The sequence below is a fragment of the Staurois parvus genome, unplaced genomic scaffold (assembly GCF_062004578.1).
Source record: "Staurois parvus isolate SC_StPar_1 unplaced genomic scaffold, SC_StPar_1.0 ptg001816l, whole genome shotgun sequence".
Taxonomy (NCBI): Eukaryota; Metazoa; Chordata; class Amphibia; order Anura; family Ranidae; genus Staurois; species Staurois parvus.
The window spans coordinates 29,268-48,430 of NW_028319612.1; the positions used below are offsets into that span (position 1 = coordinate 29,268).

General features: G+C 49.3%; 1 protein-coding gene across 1 annotated transcript; it reads left to right on the forward strand.

Moving 5' to 3' along the window:
* The first annotated feature begins 12,187 nt into the window (after window positions 1-12,187).
* LOC149434159 (E3 ubiquitin/ISG15 ligase TRIM25-like) lies at window positions 12,188-14,686 on the forward strand. Its single transcript, XM_089664033.1, has one exon. It carries the CDS (start codon window positions 12,188-12,190, stop codon window positions 13,907-13,909), a length of 1,722 nt encoding a protein of 573 aa, XP_089520159.1. The 3' UTR covers window positions 13,910-14,686.
* Window positions 14,687-19,163: the final 4,477 nt, after the last annotated feature.

Below are 19,163 nucleotides of genomic sequence, written 5' to 3' on the forward strand. Positions count from 1 at the left end.
TGATCTGATGCTCCGGGATCTATGATCAGTGACCCGATCCTCTGTGGATCTATAATCGGTGACCCAATCCTCCGGGGATCTATGATCAGTGACCCGATCCTCTGTGGATCTATAATCGGTGACCCAATCCTCCGGGGATCTATGATCAGTGACCTGATCCTCAATGGATCCCAAGTGTACGCAGTGAATTTTGAACCCCTCAGAAGATGGGATGTCAGATGGAAGCAATACTAATGGTACGGTATAATTGTAGCAGATATAAGAAGCGCCACAGAAAATACAAAACAAATCAAATAATAAGCAGAACCTCTAACCAAAAAAGGTAAAATATGTACAAATAAAAAGTGTGCTAATTATTCACAAAACATGCAAGGATAAATAATAAGAATATAAATAAATTCATAAATATAAACATAAGTCCGGCCCCCATAACAGTGATAGTCCAATACAACTTAATGTCAATCTTGAAAAAAACCCGACACCAGCAATGACACCTCTATAATGCCACATCCACGAGGGAAAACCAAGGGAGGAACCTCCTGCACCGCGATCACACAGCCGACACCAGCAATGACACCTCTATAATGCCACATCCACGAGGGAAAAACCAAGGGACGAACCTCCTGCACCGCGATCACACAGCCGACACCAGCAATGACACCTCTATAATGCCACATCCACGAGGGAAAAACCAAGGGACGAACCTCCTGCACCGCGATCACACAGCCGACACCAGCAATGACAGCCTCTATAATGCCACATCCACGAGGGAAAACCAAGGGAGGAACCTCCTGCACCGCGATCACACAGCCGACACCAGCAATGACACCTCTATAATGCCACATCCACGAGGGAAAAACCAAGGGACGAACCTCCTGCACCGCGATCACACAGCCGACACCAGCAATGACACCTCTATAATGCCACATCCACGAGGGAAAAACCAAGGGACGAACCTCCTGCACCGCGATCACACAGCCGACACCAGCAATGACACCTCTATAATGCCACATCCACGAGGGAAAAACCAAGGGATGAACCTCCTGCACCGCGATCACACAGCCGACACCAGCAATGACACCTCTATAATGCCACATCCACGAGGGAAAAACCAAGGGATGGACCTCCTGCCCCGCGATCACACAGCCGACACTAGCAATGACACCTCTATAATGCCACATCCACGAGGGAAAAACCAAGGGATGAACCTCCTGCACCGCGATCACACAGCCGACACCAGCAATGACAGCCTCTATAATGCCACATCCACGAGGGAAAAACCAAGGGACGAACCTCCTGCACCGCGATCACACAGCCGACACCAGCAATAACACCTCTATAATGCCACATCCACGAGGGAAAAACCAAGGGACGAACCTCCTGCACCGCGATCACACAGCCGACACCAGCAATGACACCTCTATAATACCACATCCACGAGGGAAAAACCAAGGGACGGACCTCCTGCACCGCGATCACACAGCCGACACCAGCAATGACACCTCTATAATGCCACATCCACGAGGGAAAAACCAAGGGACGTACCTCCTGCCCCGCGATCACACAGCCGACACCAGCAATGACACCTCTATAATGCCACATCCACGAGGGAAAAACCAAGGGAGGAACCTCCTGCCCCGCGATCACACAGCCGACACCAGCAATGACACCTCTATAATGCCACATCCACGAGGGAAAAACCAAGGGAGGAACCTCCTGCACCGCGATCACACAGCCGACACCAGCAATGACACCTCTATAATGCCACATCCACGAGGGAAAAACCAAGGGACGAACCTCCTGCACCGCGATCACACAGCCGACACCAGCAATGACAGCCTCTATAATGCCACATCCACGAGGGAAAAACCAAGGGAGGAACCTCCTGCACCGCGATCACACAGCCGACACCAGCAATGACACCTCTATAATGCCACATCCACGAGGGAAAAACCAAGGGACGGACCTCCTGCACCGCGATCACACAGCCGACACCAGCAATGACACCTCTATAATGCCACATCCACGAGGGAAAAACCAAGGGACGGACCTCCTGCACCGCGATCACACAGCCGACACCAGCAATGACACCTCTATAATGCCACATCCACGAGGGAAAAACCAAGGGACGGACCTCCTGCACCGCGATCACACAGCCGACACCAGCAATGACACCTCTATAATGCCACATCCACGAGGGAAAAACCAAGGGACGGACCTCCTGCACCGCGATCACACAGCCGACTGCAGCAATGACACCTCTATAATGCCACATCCACGAGGGAAAAACCAAGGGAGGAACCTCCTGCACCGCGATCACACAGCCGACACCAGCAATGACACCTCTATAATGCCACATCCACGAGGGAAAAACCAAGGGAGGAACCTCCTGCACCGCGATCACACAGCCGACAGCAGCAATGACACCTCTATAATGCCACATCCACGAGGGAAAAACCAAGGGATGAACCTCCTGCACCGCGATCACACAGCCGACACCAGCAATGACACCTCTATAATGCCACATCCACGAGGGAAAAACCAAGGGACGGACCTCCTGCACCGCGATCACACAGCCGACACCAGCAATGACACCTCTATAATGCCACATCCACGAGGGAAAAACCAAGGGATGGACCTCCTGCACCGCGATCACACAGCCGACACCAGCAATGACACCTCTATAATGCCACATCCACGAGGGAAAAACCAAGGGAGGAACCTCCTGCACCGCGGTCACACAGCCGACACCAGCAATGACATCTCTATAATGCCGCATCCACGAGGGAAAAACCAAGGGACGGACCTCCTGCACCACGATCACACAGCCGACAGCTGGGAGGAACGTTCCAACGTCACGTCCACTAGGGCCGCCTCCTCACCTCGCCCCTTCGGTCTTCCTACTCACCTCGCCCCTTCGGTCTCCTCCTCACCTCGCCCCTTCGGTCTCCTCCTCACCTCGCCCCTTCGGTCTCCTCCTCACCTCGCCCCTTCAATCTCCTCCTCACCTCCCCCCTTCAGTCTCCTCCTCACCTCTTCAGTCTCCTCTCACATTACTAACCTACTAAGTGACATATCGGCATGGATGTCACTCCACTTCCTCAAAGTCAATCTTTCCAAAACTGAGCTCATAGTATTCCCTCCAGCCCGTGCCCCCTCCCATGACTTCTGTGCTCCCCACAACCTCACTAACACCCCCTTCCCTCTCTCTGACCACAACCTGATTACCTTCTCTATCTCCTCGTCCTCCAACACCTACCCCTCCAAATGTCACACTACTACCAGCCGTAACCTCCGCAACCTTAACCCTGCCCCCCTCCACTCTGCAGCTGATCAACTCCACAACAGCATCCTCCCCCTGTCCTGCCCCGACTTGGCTATGACCGCCTACAACAACGCGCTGTCAACAGCCCTTGACTCACTAGCGCATTTAACCACATGCAACATCAGACCCCGACCGCTCCAGCCCTGGCAGACTGATCACACCAAAACCCTCAAATGACACAGTCGTGCCCTGGAGCGACTATGGTGCAAAACTAAATCCCAACAAGCCTTCACCCGCTACAAATCTGCCTTCCACACCTACACTTCCTCCCTCCACGCAGCCAAACAAGCCTACTTCCTGACCCTCATCAAGGCCCTCTCCTCCAATCCTCGCCGACTCTTCTCCGCCTTCAACTCTCTACTCTCGCCACCCCCACCTCCACCCAGCAGCTCACTCACCACCCTTGAGATTGCCAATCCTTTCAAAAACAAGATTGACACAATTCGCAAGGACATCGCCACAACTCACACGCCCTCTCAACCCGTCCCCTCTCACACAGCTACCCCCTCATCCCCCCTCCCCCTCGATATAACCCGCAGGGACTTCGTCGCTGCTCAAAATCCCTCCAACCCTGTTCCCCCTCACTCAACTACCCCCTCATCACCCCTCTCCCACAGCCCTACCACTGCTCTGACCTCCACTTCCACCCCACACTTCATTCCTCATACTGAAGCCCCCCCCAACGCTTCACACCTTTTGACCTTACTACCATCGAGGAAGTTTCCAAGATCCTCTCTGATGCCCGCCTCACCACCTGCCCCCTCGACCCTATCCCCTCACAACTCCTACGACCTCCCTCCCCCTCCATCCTATGCTCCCTCACCCACATCCTTAATCTCTCTCTCTCCTCCGGCACTTTCCCCTCCCCTCTGAAACATGCACACATCACCCCCATACTTAAAAAGCCCTCCCTGGACCCCAATGACCCAAACAACCTCAGATCCATCTCCCTGCTTCCATTTACATCCAAACTCCTCGAGCGCCTAGTCTACACCCGCCTATGCTCTCACCTCAACGACAACAACCTCCTCGATGCCCCACAGTCCGGCTTCCGTCCCCTACACTCCACCGAAACCGCCCTACACTCCACCGAAACCGCCTTACTCAAACTCTCCAACGACCTGCTAACCGCCAAAGCAAATGGCCACTATTCAGTGCTCCTTCTCCTTGACCTCTCTGAGGCTTTCCACACAGTCCACCACCCCCTCCTCCTCAAAAAACTACACTCCCTCGGCCTCGGAGATTCTGCTCTCTCCTGGCTCTCATCCTACCTGTCACAACGCTCTTTCAGCGTTACCTATAATGCTACCACCTCCCCCTCACTCCCCCTCTCTGTTGGGGTGCCTCAAGGCTCCGTCCTCGGGCCCCTTCTCTTCTCCATCTACACCTCCTCCCTTGGCCAACTCATACACTCTCACGGCTTCAACTACCACCTCTATGCCGACGACACACAAATCTATCTCTCAACCCCCCACCTCACCCCCTCGGTCTCCGCCCAAATCACACACCTACTGAGCGACATATCAGACTGGATGTCGCTCCACTTCCTTAAACTGAACCTCTCCAAAACCGAGTTTCTTGTCTTCCCCCCAGCCCGGACACCACCCCCCACTGACTTCTCCATCATGTCCAACAACGCCACCATCAAACCCGCCCCGCAGGCCAGAGTACTTGGTGTAATTCTGGACTCCAACCTATCCTTCCAGCCCCAAGTCCAATCTTTAACGAACTTGTGCCGACTCCACCTCCGCAACATGCAGACTCCACCTCCGCAACATGCAGACTCCACCTCTGCAACATCGCCAAAATCCGCACGTTCCTAACCCCAGAAACCACTAAACAGCTCATCCACTCCCTCATCATATCACGACTCGACTACTGCAACTCCCTCCTCACTGGCCTGCCTCGCCGCTGGCTATCCCTGCGTCAGTCGATTCTGAATACGGCTGCCAGACTCACCTTTCCAACCGCTCCATCTCCGCCACCCCCCTCTGCCAATCTCTCCACTGGCCTCCACTCAGTGTCCTCCACCCCTCTCTGCCAATCCCTCCACTGGCCTCCGATTGCGCAACGGATTAAATTCAAAATCCTAATACTGACGTACAAAGCCATCCACCACACTGCCCCAAACTACATCACTGACCTAATATCCAAGTACCGCCCAGCACACACACTCCGCTCCTCACAAGACCTCCTTCTCTCTAGTTCCCTGGTCTCCTCCTCCCATGCCCGCCTCCAGGACTTCTCCAGGGTGTCACCCATCCTCTGGAACTCCCTGCCCCAACCCATCAGATTATCACCTACTCTCCTCTCCTTTAGGCGCACCCTGAAAACCCATCTCTTCAGGGAAGGCTACCCCACCCCCTGCTAACTTTCCGACCTCCTCCACTCTTCCTACCACTCCATCCCCCACAGCCATCTCCTCCTGTGCCACCATCCCCTCCCTCCTAGATTGTAAGCTCCAAGGAGTAGGGCCCTCAATTCCCTCATGTTTTGCATTGTATTGGTATTGTTCTGTCACATGTTCTGTCCCCCTTTGTAATGTACAGCGCTGAGCGAACTATTGGCACACTGGGTGACTCTACTAGCAGCTGGGAAGGATGCAGGACAGGGTTCAGTGCTGGAGCTTATTCCACCACCACACCTCCAAAAAGCTAGTGGTGATTCTGCCACATCAATCTGCCCCACCCCCTCCTCTTCCTCTGCCTCTATGGCCTCTTTTGCTGAATTATTGTCCTCTGAACCAGCAGTGCTCCGTAAGCATTCAAGGGGCTACGCAAGCAGTCAGGCTAAGAGATGCCACGTGGTGCTTCAGCTGGTCTGCCTAGGGGACAGGAGTCACACCGGGCCAGAAATTCTGTCAGCTCTGCAGGGGCAGGCTCAGAGGTGGTTGACACCACAGAAGACTGAGCCATGAATGGTTGTATGTGACTATGGCACCACCCTTCTCTCCGTCCTGCGACAGGGGCACTTGACACATGTTTCATGTATGGTACATGTCCTGAATTTGGTGGTGCAGTGTTTCTTGAACAGGTACCCAGGCTTTCAAGATCTTCTGAGGTAGGCCAGAAAAGTCTGTGGCCTTTTCTGGCATTCATACACGCCCAGTGTTCGGCTGGCTGACATTCAACAGGAATTCAACCTGCCCACCAACCACCTCATTTGTGACATGTCCACCAGGTGGAACTTAACATTGGCAATGCTGCAGCGGCTGCACACACAGCAGAGGGCCAACAATGAGTACCTGTGTGAATATGGCACAAGGACAGGCTCAGGGGGGCTTGGCTTCTTTTCGCCACGCTAGTGGATTCTGAAAAGGATGCATGCACTGCCCTGTCACCATTTGAGGAGGCCACAGGGATGGTGAGCCGTGACAATGCATGTATCAGTGACATTATCTCTCTAGTCTTCCTGCTGGAGCAAACGCTGTGTGGAATCATGGACAAGGCACTTGAGGAAGAACAGCAGAAGGAAGAGGAGGATTTACTGTCCTCTCAAGTCCTCCGTTATGCAGAAACCATTCCTGTGGGTCCACAAAACACACAGCAGGAGGAGGAAGAGAAGGAGGAGGATTGCAGCAGCATGGAAGTAGAGGATCGCATACAGCAGTCTTCAAGGGGTGGTTTTCAGTTCCCAGAACCCCAGCCAGGAGTAGTACATGACTGGGAGGAGAAGGTTCCTGACAATGTCATCCTCAGTGACCCAGAGGACTCAGAATCTAATGCCTCCTAAAACGTACGGTGCATGGGCTCCCTGATTCTGCAAAGCCTGCATAAGGGCCTGAGGATTCATGGTATCAAGGAGAGGGATCAATACTAGTTGGCAACCCCTCTTGATCCACCTTACAAGAGTGAAGTTGCAGAGTTCATCCAGCCTTCATAGAGGGAGCAGAGGATGAAACATCTTGAGGACGCCTTCAAAATAAATTGGTGTAGAACCTTTCCAGACAATGGGAGGTTACCATTTCCTGGACAACATGTATCTGAGGCTTCGTTCTGTCAAAGGAAAAGCGATGGAGAAGGTGGCCGGCTAACCAATGCCTTCAAACAGTTCTTTAGTCCTCAGAGCCCAGGACTGTTAGGTTTAAGCACCCATCGGCAGTGTCTGCATCATATGGTGCAGGATTATCTAGGGACAAGAGCAGACTTGGGGACCTTTCCAACTGAACATCCACTGGGTTACTGGGTCTTGAGGATGGATCACTGACCAGAACTCGCTCAATATGCTATCCAGCTACTGACCTGCCCTGCACCCAGCGTGCTTTCCGAACGGACATTCAGTGCTGCTGGAGGTTTTGTGACAGATAAAAGAGTGCGTCTGTCCACAGACTCCGCTGGCCAGCTGACATTTATCAACATGAATCAGTCCTGGATCAACAGCAACTGTCTTGTCCCTGATGCTGATGTAACTGATAATTTGTTAGGGATCTGGGATCCTTTGAAGACTGTCTATGCTGCCTATCCTATTCCTCAATCCTGCTTATGGTCGCTTCCAACAAATTATTTGGTTTAGGGCACCACCAACACTCAAGGCCCAATTTTTTGGCACCCGTTTCACAGGTGCATGTCATTTAAATTTTTTTTTAATTTTTCTGTAATTGTTACCAATTTATAACTTCCGGGCCCCTGCCTGCGCCCAGCAAGAGAGGCTGTGAGGGGTTACAGTGTTCAGGCACCACCAACACCCAAGGCCCAATTTTATTTATTTTGTATCTCTTACTCATTCACAACGGGGGCAGCATCAGGGTGCCCCCTTTTATATAAAGGAGTACCCTTATGCTAATAACCCCCCTGCCAGCAGACCCCCACCAGGCCAGAATTGTGGGGAAGAAGCCCTTGTCCGCAAGCTGAGAGCACATGGCCTGCTAAGGCCCAGGGAGGGGAGGGACGCTCATTCGTCCCCCCTTTCTGGCCTGTAGGCCTGTGCTCGGATAAAGGGTCTGGTAGGAAGTTAGGAGGGACCCCACACTTTTTCCACTTTTTTTGGGGGGGTGGGGTTCCCCTTATAAGACCTATAAGGCCTAAAGGGCCTGGTTTGGCTTTTATGGGGAACCCCATGCACTTTAAAAAAAAATTCAATGTGGGGTCCTTCCTAACCTCACTGGACCTAAAGGGTCTGGTAAGGATTAGGGGTCCCCACACTTTTTTTTTAATATAAATGTCAGTCATGCTGCAGCAGGCTCTATACATTGTACAGATGTGCAACTTTGCAGGGAGTTTATGGGGCCCCCCCAGGAATGATAATTACATTTTGTTATAAGTCTGTAATAAGCTCACCTCTGGCCATGACCTCTTTGTCTCCCACTCCCTTAACCTACTAGCAATTACAGAAACCTGGCTCCAAGCAGCAGATTCTGCCTCCCCCGCAGCACTCATTCTCAGAGACTTTAACATCCCCATTAATGTCACCAACCCGGCTACATCCCAACTCTTCAACATAACCTCATCCTTTGCATTAGCACAATGTATACAGTCCTCCACTCACTCTGATGGACACAGTCCTCCATGGTCCTCCACTCACTCTGATGGGAATACATTACACCTTGTCTTCTCCCATCTTTGTACTCCCTACAACCTCACAAACACCCCCTTTCCTCTCTCTGATCACAATCTCATCACCTTCACAGTGTCCTCATCTTCAAACACCTATCCCTCCAAGCAGCAAACAATTACCCGCAGAAACCTTCACAACTTGAACCCGGCTCCTTCCACTCTGCAGCTGACCAACTCTGACAATATCTCTCCCCTGTCCTGCCCTGACCTGGCCACTGCTGTCTATAACAATTCGCTTTCATCCGCATTAGACTCGCTTGCTCCCCTAAAAACACGAAGCATCAGGCCCCGACCATTGCAACCTTGGCAGACTGACCACACCAGAAGTCTCAAACGACATAGTCGTGTGCTGGAGCGATTGAGGAGTAAAACCAAATCCCAGCAAGCATTCATATGATATAAATCTGCTTTCTTAACATACAATTCCTCCCTTCATGCTGCCAAACAAGCCTACTTTGTAAATCTTATTAATACCTTCTCTTCCAGTTCTCGTCATCTCTTCTCTACTTTTAACTCTCTACTTTCTCCACCTCCACCCAGTACCTTACTCACTGCTCACGAGATTGAAAGTCACTTCAAAAACAAGATTGACTCAATTCGTAGGGACATCTCCACTGCACAGCCATCCATCCTACTCAGCATTCCTTATACTAAACCTCCCCCAACACTTTCCTCTTTTGACCTCGCTACTACCGAAGAGGTCACTAAGGTTTTCTCAGAAGCCCGTCTCACTACCTGCCCCTGGATCCTGTCCCCTCACAACTACTACAGTCACCCTCTTCTTCCATGCTATGCTCCCTCACTCACATCTTCAATCTTTCCCTCTCTAATGGTGCCTTCTCCTCCCCTCTAAAGCATAAGCATATCACTCCCATACTTAAAAAGCCCTCCCTGGACCCCACCAACCTGAACAACTTAAGACCCATCTCCCTGCTGCCATTTACCTCTAAACTCCTAGAACGCTTAGTCTACAATCGCCTGAGCTCCCACCTCACCGACAACAACCTTCTTGACACTTTACAATCTGGCTTTCGCTCACTCCACTCCACTGAAACTGTCCTACTAAACCTCACTAATGATCTACTAACTGCTAAAACCAATGGCCACTACTCCATACACATCCCAACCAATGACCACTACTCCGTACTCCTCCCAACCAATGGCCACTTCTCCATACTCATCCCAACCAATGGCCACTACTCCATACTCATCCCAACCAATGGCCACTACTCCATACTCTTACTACTTGACCTCTCTGTGGCTTTTGATACGGTTGACCATCCCCTCCTCCTCAAAAAACTCCACTCTCTTGACCGCAGAGACTCCACCCTCTCCTGGTTCTCCTCCTACCTATCCCAGCGCTCTTTCAGTGTTTCTTCATCTTCACTCCCTTTCTCCGTAGGGGTCCCTCAAGGTTCTGTCCTTGGACCCCTTCTCTTCTCCTTCTACACCTCTTCCCTTGGTCAGTTGATAAACTCCCACGGCTTTAAATACCATCTCTATGCTGATGACACACAAATCTATCTCTCTACCCCTCACCTCACCCCTTCAGTCTCCTCTCACATTACTAACCTACTAAGTGACATATCGGCATGGATGTCACTCCACTTCCTCAAACTCAATCTTTCCAAAACTGAGCTCTTAGTATTCCCCCCAGCCTATGCCCCCTCCCCCGACTTCTCCATCAAGATCGATAACACAATCATCAGTCCCTCCCCTCATGCCAGGGTACTAGGTGTAATCCTAGACTCCCATCTGTCCTTTCAGCCCCAAATCCAATCGCAGTCCAAATCTTGTAGACTTCACCTCCTCAACATCTCCAAGAAACGAACGTTCCTAATGACGGAAACCACTTGTCATATCTCGCCTTGACTATTGTAACTCCCTCCTCATTGGCCGACCTCATCACAGGCTATCCCCCTCTTCAGTCTATCACGAATGCCACTGCCAGACTCATCCACCTTATTAACCGTTCTGTATCTGCCACCCCTCTCTGCCAATCCCTCCTCTGGCTTCCATTCAGTGTCCTCCACCCCTCTTTGCCAATCCCTCCACTGGCTTCCATTTAGTGTCCTCCACCCCTCTCTGCCAATCCCTCCACTGGCCTCCATTCAGTGGCCTCCACCCCTCTCTGCCAATCCCTCCACTGGCTTCCCATTGCCCAACGGATAAAATTCAAAGCACTAACAATGATGTATAAAGCCATAACACTGCCCCAAATTACATCACCAATCTTGTCTCCAAATATCACCCAAACCGTACTCTCCGCGACTCGCAAGACCTCCTAATCTCTAGCTCCCTTGTCTCCACCTCCCATGCTCGTCTCCAGGACTTCTCCAGAGCTTCCCCCATCCTCCTGGAACTCTCTACCCCAATCTATCAGACTATCGCATACTCTGCTCACTTTTAGGCGATCTCTGAAAATCTTTCTCTTCAGAGAAGCCTATCCTGCCCTCAGCTAATAATGGAATCTTCTACTCTTTCAACCACTCCATCCCCCACAGTTACTACCTTTTGTACCACTAGCCCCTCCCTCCTAGATTGTAAGCTCCAAGGAGCAGGGCCCTCAAATCCCTCTTGTATTGAACTGTATTGTTACTGTATTGTCTCCTGCTATAATGTAAAGTGCTGAGCAAATTGTTGGCACCATAAATCCTGTAGACTTGCATTGAGTTCGAAGTTTGCAGTTAAAACTTCGTCAAGTTTGAATGTTCAACCGAACAGGGGGGTGTTGGACCCGTCACTACTTATTACATGTCTGTGTCCTTCTGTACAAGAATTCTAAGTCCTCATGCACACGGGATGTTGTTACAGCGGCTGTTTTTGGATTTAGATGATTTTTTTCTCCAGCCAGTAAACCCCCCAGCATGTCCTCCTCGGTGTCCATACACACAGAGACTGGAATCAGCGTTTTCTGGCTGGAAATAAAACCCAGAACTAGCGGGCTTCTAGAGGACTTTTTAGCTGTAAACACTCTCTAATGCTGAAAAACACAACAAATCGTGGCAAACCAGCGTTTTTTGGACTTTTTTTTACAAAAAAAAACAGCAAAACGTCCCTAAATGCTAATGCAAACATGTTAAAAAAACTCCAGTTTTCAAGGTGACTTTATACAGCTCACCTTACCAGTGTTATCAAAACGCCCCCCCAGTGTGCATGGAGCCTTCTAGCTAAGTGTCTCAGTCCCCGCCTCTCCTTGTGTAGGAATGTACACCTCCCCCACCCCCTTTGTTACCAGTGTGACCCATTCTGTACACTCCTACAGAGTGTCAGAGACTTTCTGTTTCATTCCTCTCTTCCACTCTCAGCGATGGCGTCTTCTGATCTGAGGAAGGAGCTGGAATGTTCCGTCTGTCTGAACATTTATAGAGATCCTATAATCCTGAGATGTGGACACAACTTCTGCCGGGACTGTATTGGCCGTGTGTTGGATACACAGGAGGGGTTTGGAGGTTATTCCTGTCCTGAATACAGAGAAGAGTTCCAGGACCGTCCTGCACTGAGGAGGAACATAACACTACGTAACATAGTGGAGAACTTCCAGTCTACCCATCCAGAGCAGGAGGAGTCCGGGGTCTTCTGTACTCACTGTATTCACACTCTTGTACCGGCTGTGAAATCCTGTCTGCATTGTGAAGCTTCTCTGTGTGACAACCACCTGAGAGTCCACAGCAAGTCACCAGAACACATCCTATGTGACCCCCCCACTTCCCTGAAGGACAGGAAATGCTCCATCCATAAGAAGATCCTGGAGTATTACTGCACTGAGGACTCCACCTGTATCTGTGTGTACTGTGGGTTCATTGGAGAACATAGAGGACACCAGGTGGAGACTCTGGAGGAGGCCTCTGAGATGAAGAAGAAGAAACTGAGGAATGTTCTGCAGAAACTGATGATAGAGAGAGAGGAGATGGAGAAAAGAGTCCAGAGTCTGCAGGAACGCAGGAGGAACGTACAAGGAAAAGCAGATGATGAAACTGAGAGAGTCACTGCCCTGTTCAGAGACCTCAGGAGACGTCTGGAAGACCTGGAGAAGAGAGTCCTGAGAGACATCTCTGAGTGGGCAGAGCGGTTCTCCTGTCCCATGTTGGATTATATTCGGGATCTGGAAATAAAGAAGGAGGAGCTGTCCAGGAAGATGGAGGACATTGAGGAGCTGTGTAACATGACGGATCCACTGACTGTCCTACAGGAATCGGACACAGGTGACTTGTGTAATACTGAGCATGGAGATGATGAGGACAGAGAGAGACATGAGAACTTCCTCCATGATGGAGGGGATGGGGATGTGGGGGGGATCTCACACACATTACACACGGGTTTATCTGATATCATGTCTGGGGTCAATGTACAGAAATGTACAGGCACACATGTCTCCCCACATTCTACTACAACGGACAAAGGTCCCATCAATGGTCCACCATCCAGGCCAGACCCCCAACCCTCCCCCACTGGAGGACCAAATATTGGGGCTGTACAGCAAACATGGGGGGTGTTGGGGGTTACAGACATATTACTGGATGTGAGGACAGCTGGTAATCATCTACATATATCAGATGACGGGAAAACTGCATCTTGGTCATCATCACATCAGAATCGGACAGAAACACCAGAGAGATTCCAGGATCCTCAGGTGATGAGCAGTCAGAGCTTCTCCTCCGGGAGACATTACTGGGAAGTGGATGTCGGGGGGTCCCAGTACTGGAGAGTTGGGATGTGTTACCCCAATATAGACAGGAGAGGAGGTCAGTCACGGACTGGAGATAATAAGAAGTCCTGGGGGTTGGAGGGGTTGTGGCGTAATCAGTACTCAGTGATACATGACAGTAATAGGACCCCATTCCCCGGTGGTGTCTCCAGTACCAGAGTCAGGATAGATGTGGATTATGAGGCCGGGCGGATCTCCTTCTATGATCTGTGTGACCCGATCCGACACCTCCACACCTTCACCACCACCTTCACTCAGCCCCTCCATGCTGGGATAGGTGTATGGGTAGGTTGTATAAAGATATGTGGGAGGAGCCAGAAGTGAGAGATCTGCCCAGAGACATCACAAGGGGGATGATCTGATTGGTGATTGGTGCAATACTCAGCCAATAAGAGGAACGGAAGGAAACCTTTCCCAGTGTATCTGTAGCCACAATGTGTGTTTTCAGTTTTGGATGGAGTGTGGAAGGATTAGAGCCCCTGTCAGTTTTTCCTGCTATCCAGGACTCTGTCAGAATGGTTTCCTTTCACTTCCTGTCCTGCTGACAACAATTTCCCCGACAGGAAGTGAGGGGAAGTCTCTCTGTATTGGAGCCCTGCATAGCAGGACCGTCCTAGCTAATCATGAGCACCACCAACACATTTCTTTTCCTTCACTTCCTTATGGAAATCATTTCATTTCCCTCCATTTTCCAGTTTTGGAATTTGTTTTGTTTCGTTTCAAATTCAGAAAATTCAAATCTAATTCAAAAAGTATTGAATCAGCATTCAGATGTATTCTATTTGAAATTCCAATTTTGGAAAACGGTTATATTCGTTGTATTCTATTCTAATCAACTAAATTCAGAAAATTTGAATCAAATGTGTAATGTTTCACATGACTGTCATATGCCTTTAAGTGTTTTCTATATCTTGTCTCTGCTCCTCCCTTTCCTCTGGTTTAGTTCTTGCTGTATAGATAGCCCCTCCCCCTTTCCCAGTAAGGCATTGCAGCTCTAGCCTCATGTCATGGAGCAGAGCACATTATGATCTTTTGACCTATCGAATGTTCATTGTTGTAAGATTCTCTGTTTATGGAATAAACTTCACAAGATCTACAAGATGTCTTATGGATTGAGTCACTGACTGTGGTATCCAACTGAGATTGGAGTGATCGCTATCTCATCACAACTGTAAGTTACAGAGATCACACTATCAATGCTGAGATTGGAGACACAGAACAACATTAGAAAAGTAATACATTGATAATTACATTTATTCTAAACAAAATTTGAATTTCAGAGCACAGTTATATTCTATTTATTTTATTCTTTTATTTCCTATTCTTTTCTAAATTTGGATTTTGGAAGATGGCTATATTCTATTTTATTCTATTATATTCATTTTTTTTAATTCCATTCTATTATTTTCTAATAGATTGTTTTTATTCTTTTAAATTCTATTTTATTGTGTTCTATTCTATCCCATTATTTACTTTTCTCTTTTTTACTAGTCTTGTCTATTTTATTCTCTTCTTTTTTTATTCTAGTCTAATATTTAATTTACAATTCTACTCTGTTTTATTCTATTCTTTTCTATTGTATCCCTTTATTTTATATTCTGTTCTGTCTTACTCTATTCTTTTTTTCATTTTTTCCTTTCAGTCGCTCTTTATACTGGTAGTCAGGATGCCCCTGTTGCGGTGCTTTTGGAGTAATAAATTATAAATGAATTGGGCGGAGTCTGATTCTCGTATAGAATTGGGCGGAGTCTGATTCCCCTATAGAATTGGGCGGAGTCTGATTCCCCTATAGAATTGGGCGGAGTCTAATTCCCTTATAGAATTGGGCGGAGTCTAATTCCCTTATAGAATTGGGCGGAGTCTGATTGCCGGATAGAATTGGGCGGAGTCTGATTCCCTTATAGAATTTGGGCGGAGTCTGGTTCCCGTATATAATTATGGTGCGGCACCTCCAGCCGTTGCGGCAGAATAACTGAATGAATAATAATAAATAATATGGACACCTGGATACAATACACCACACAATGTCATCTTCCTGAATTCTTCTACCAATGGGATTTCTTACCGAATATACAAACCTCACCAATCTGATTCATAAATAAATCATTGATTTCTATACAGAACTCTTTGGATCTATTTGAATACAAACGAATGTTGTGGTGACGAGTATTTCCTACACACAATGGAAGAATAATCCACAATGTCGCTCATACAATGTACACAGAGCAACGGAAAATAACAAAACTTTGATTTCTCAGCGATTTACAAAATACGATCTGTCAGTATACAGTGAAGGAAATGCGTATTTGCTCCCCGGCTGATGCTGAATGTTCGCCCCTCACAAAGAAATGATCGGTCTAAAAATCGAATGTTCGGTGTATTGTAACACTGAGAGACAGAATACAACAACAAATTCAGCAGAAATGCATCTAACAAATGATGACTGATCTGCATGTTCATGAGGGAAATCAGGATTTAATCCCCTATCATTCAGCAGGATTTCTGGCTCCCAGGTGTCTCTCATACAGGTAACAAGCTGAGATTAGAATCAGTCTCTTAAAGGGAGTGCTGCTAATCTTATTGTGTTCCCTGTATAAAAGACACCTGTCCACAGGAGCCATCAAACCATCAGATTCCAAACTCTCCCCCATGGCAAAGACCAAAGGGCTGTCCAAGGATGTCAGGGACAAGATGGCAGACCTACACAAGGCTGGACTGGGCTACCAAACTATGGCCAAGCAGCTTGGTGAGAAGGTGACAACAGTTAGTGAAATCATTCACAAATGGAAGAAACACAAAACAAGTGTCAGTCTCCCTAGGTCTGGTGCACCATGCAAGATCTCCGTCCAGAGCGCTGTGTGCTTTACAGACCTCCTCAGATGGCCACCAGGTGGTCTGAGGAGGCCTGTAATGCACACAGTGCTCTGGGTGGTCTGAGGACGTCCTGAATGCACACAGTTCTCTGGGTGGTCTGAGGAGACCTGTAATGCACACAGTGCTCTGGGTGGTCTGAGGAGGCCTGTAATGCACACAGTGCTCTGGGTGGTCTGAGGAGACCTGTAATGCACACAGTTCTCTGGGTGGTCTGAGGAGACCTGTAATGCACACAGTTCTCTGGGTGGTCTGAGGAGGCCTGTAATGCACACAGTGCTCTGGGTGGTCTGAGGAGGTCCTGAATACACACAGTTCTCTGGGTGGTCTGAGGAGGCCTGTAATGCACACAGTGGTCTGGGTGGTCTGAGGAGGCCTGTAATGCACACAGTGCTCTGGGTGGTCTGAGGAGGCCTGTAATGCACACAGTTCTCTGGGTGGTCTGAGGAGGCCTGTAATGCACACAGTTCTCTGGGTGGTCTGAGGAGGTCCTGATTACACACAGTGCTCTGGGTGGTCTGAGGAGGCCTGTAATGCACACAGTGCTCTGGGTGGTCTGAGGAGGCCTGTAATGCGCACAGTTCTATGGGTGGTCTGAGGAGGCCTGTAATGCACACAGTTCTATGGGTGGTCTGAGGGGACCTGTAATGCACACAGTTCTCTGGGTGGTCTGAGGAGACCTGTAATGCACACAGTGCTCTGGGTGGTCTGAGGAGACCTGTAATGCACACAGTTCTATGGGTGGTCTGAGGAGGCCTGTAATGCACACAGTTTTGGGGGTGCAGTGATCTCATGGAGTATCAACAGAATGGGGAGTATACACAGTGGGAGAGGATGCTCAGAGGGGGCTCCCCACATTTGTATACAGCCATGTTATATATACAAATGCTTTTTCCAAGTGAATGAAATGTGAGTGCAGAGATTTACAATAAAGTAGAAGGCACTATATCCATTCTCTCTTTTATTCTATATATTGAGGAGACAAGTCAGAGGATGGAGCCATGCAGAGCAGTAGAAGAAAAGCCTAATCCCTATTCAGCTACACCCGGCCTGGTAGTGGAGATTCAGGACCATCAAGTCCAGCTTTACAAGGCACCTCTTCCTGAAGCATTTCCAGCCATTACCATCCCAATGCATACATTGTAGTGTTTAGCCCAATCATAGGCTGACAAGGAGGTGAGCACAATACAGTGATAATACTCCAGGAAGAACGTCCTTTTACATGACACTCATTTGGACCCTCATATATTATTATACAGGATTTATATGGCGGCAGAAGGTTGCTCAGCGCTGTACATTGTAGTGGGGACAGAACATGAGACAATACAGTAACAATACAATACACGGGGGGGGCGAGGGTCCTGCTCTTTCCAGCTTACAATCTAGGATCTTGTTGATTTTATCACATTTATGGTGGAATATTTATTTTTATATATTTTTTGTTGTTTGCTTTTGTTTTTGCAAGTAAATTAGACCACTCATTATATATTGTTTTATTCCAAAAGGATTCTAACTAATCCTGTTGCATTCAAACGCTGGTAGTGTGGAGTGCACCCATTTATCTCATAGATTGGTCATCACTTCAGGGCCCAGCACTTTTTATAAATTCTGATTTGTAATACACAGTTCTCTGGGTGGTCTGAGGAGGTCCTGAATGCACACAGTTCTCTGGGTGGTCTGAGGAAGTCCTGAATGCACACAGTTCTCTAGGTGGTCTGAGGAGGTTCTGAATGCACACAGTTCTCTGAGTGGTCTGAGGAGGTTCTGAATGCACACAGTTCTCTGAGTGGTCTGAGGAGGCCTGTAATACACAGTTCTCTGGTTGGTCTGAGGAGGTCCTGAATGCACACAGTTCTCTGGGTGGTCTGAGGAGGTCCTGAATGCACACAGTTCTCTGGGTGGTCTGAGGAGGTCCTGAATGCACACAGTGATCTGGGTGGTCTGAGGAGGTCCTGAATGCACACAGTACTCTGGGTGGTCTGAGGAAGTCCTGAATGCACACAGTGCTCTGGGTTGTCTGAGGAGGTCCTGAATGCGCACAGTGCTCTGAGTGGTCTGAGGAGGTCCTGAATGCACATAGTGCTCTGGGTGGTCTGAGGAGGTCCTGAATGCACACAGTTCTCTGGGTGGTCTGAAGAGGTCCTGAATGCACAGAGTGCTCTGGTTGGTCTGAGGAGGTCCTGAATGCACACAGTGCTCTAGTTGGTCTGAGGAGGCCCTGAATGCACACAGTGCTCTGGGTGGTCTGAGGTGGTCCTGAATGCACACAGTGCTCTGGTTGGTCTGAGGAGGTCCTGAATGCACACAGTTCTCTTTGTGGTCTGAGGAGGTCCTGAATGCACACAGTGCTCTGGTTGGTCTGAGGAGGTCCTGAATGCACACAGTTCTTTGGGTGGTCTGAGGAGGTCCTGAATGCACACAGTTCTTTGGGTGGTCTGAGGAGGTCCTGAATGCACACAGTGCTCTGGGTGGTCTGACGTGGTCCTGAATGCACACAGTGCTCTGGGTGGTCTGAGGTGGTCCTGAATGCACACAGTGCTCTGGTTGGTCTGAGGAGGTCCTGAATGCACACAGTTCTCTGGGTGGTCTGAGGAGGTCCTGAATGCACACAGTGCTCTGGTTGGTCTGAGGAGGTCCTGAATGCACACAGTTCTTTGGTTGGTTTGAGGAGGTCCTGAATGCACACAGTTCTCTGGGTGGTCTGAGG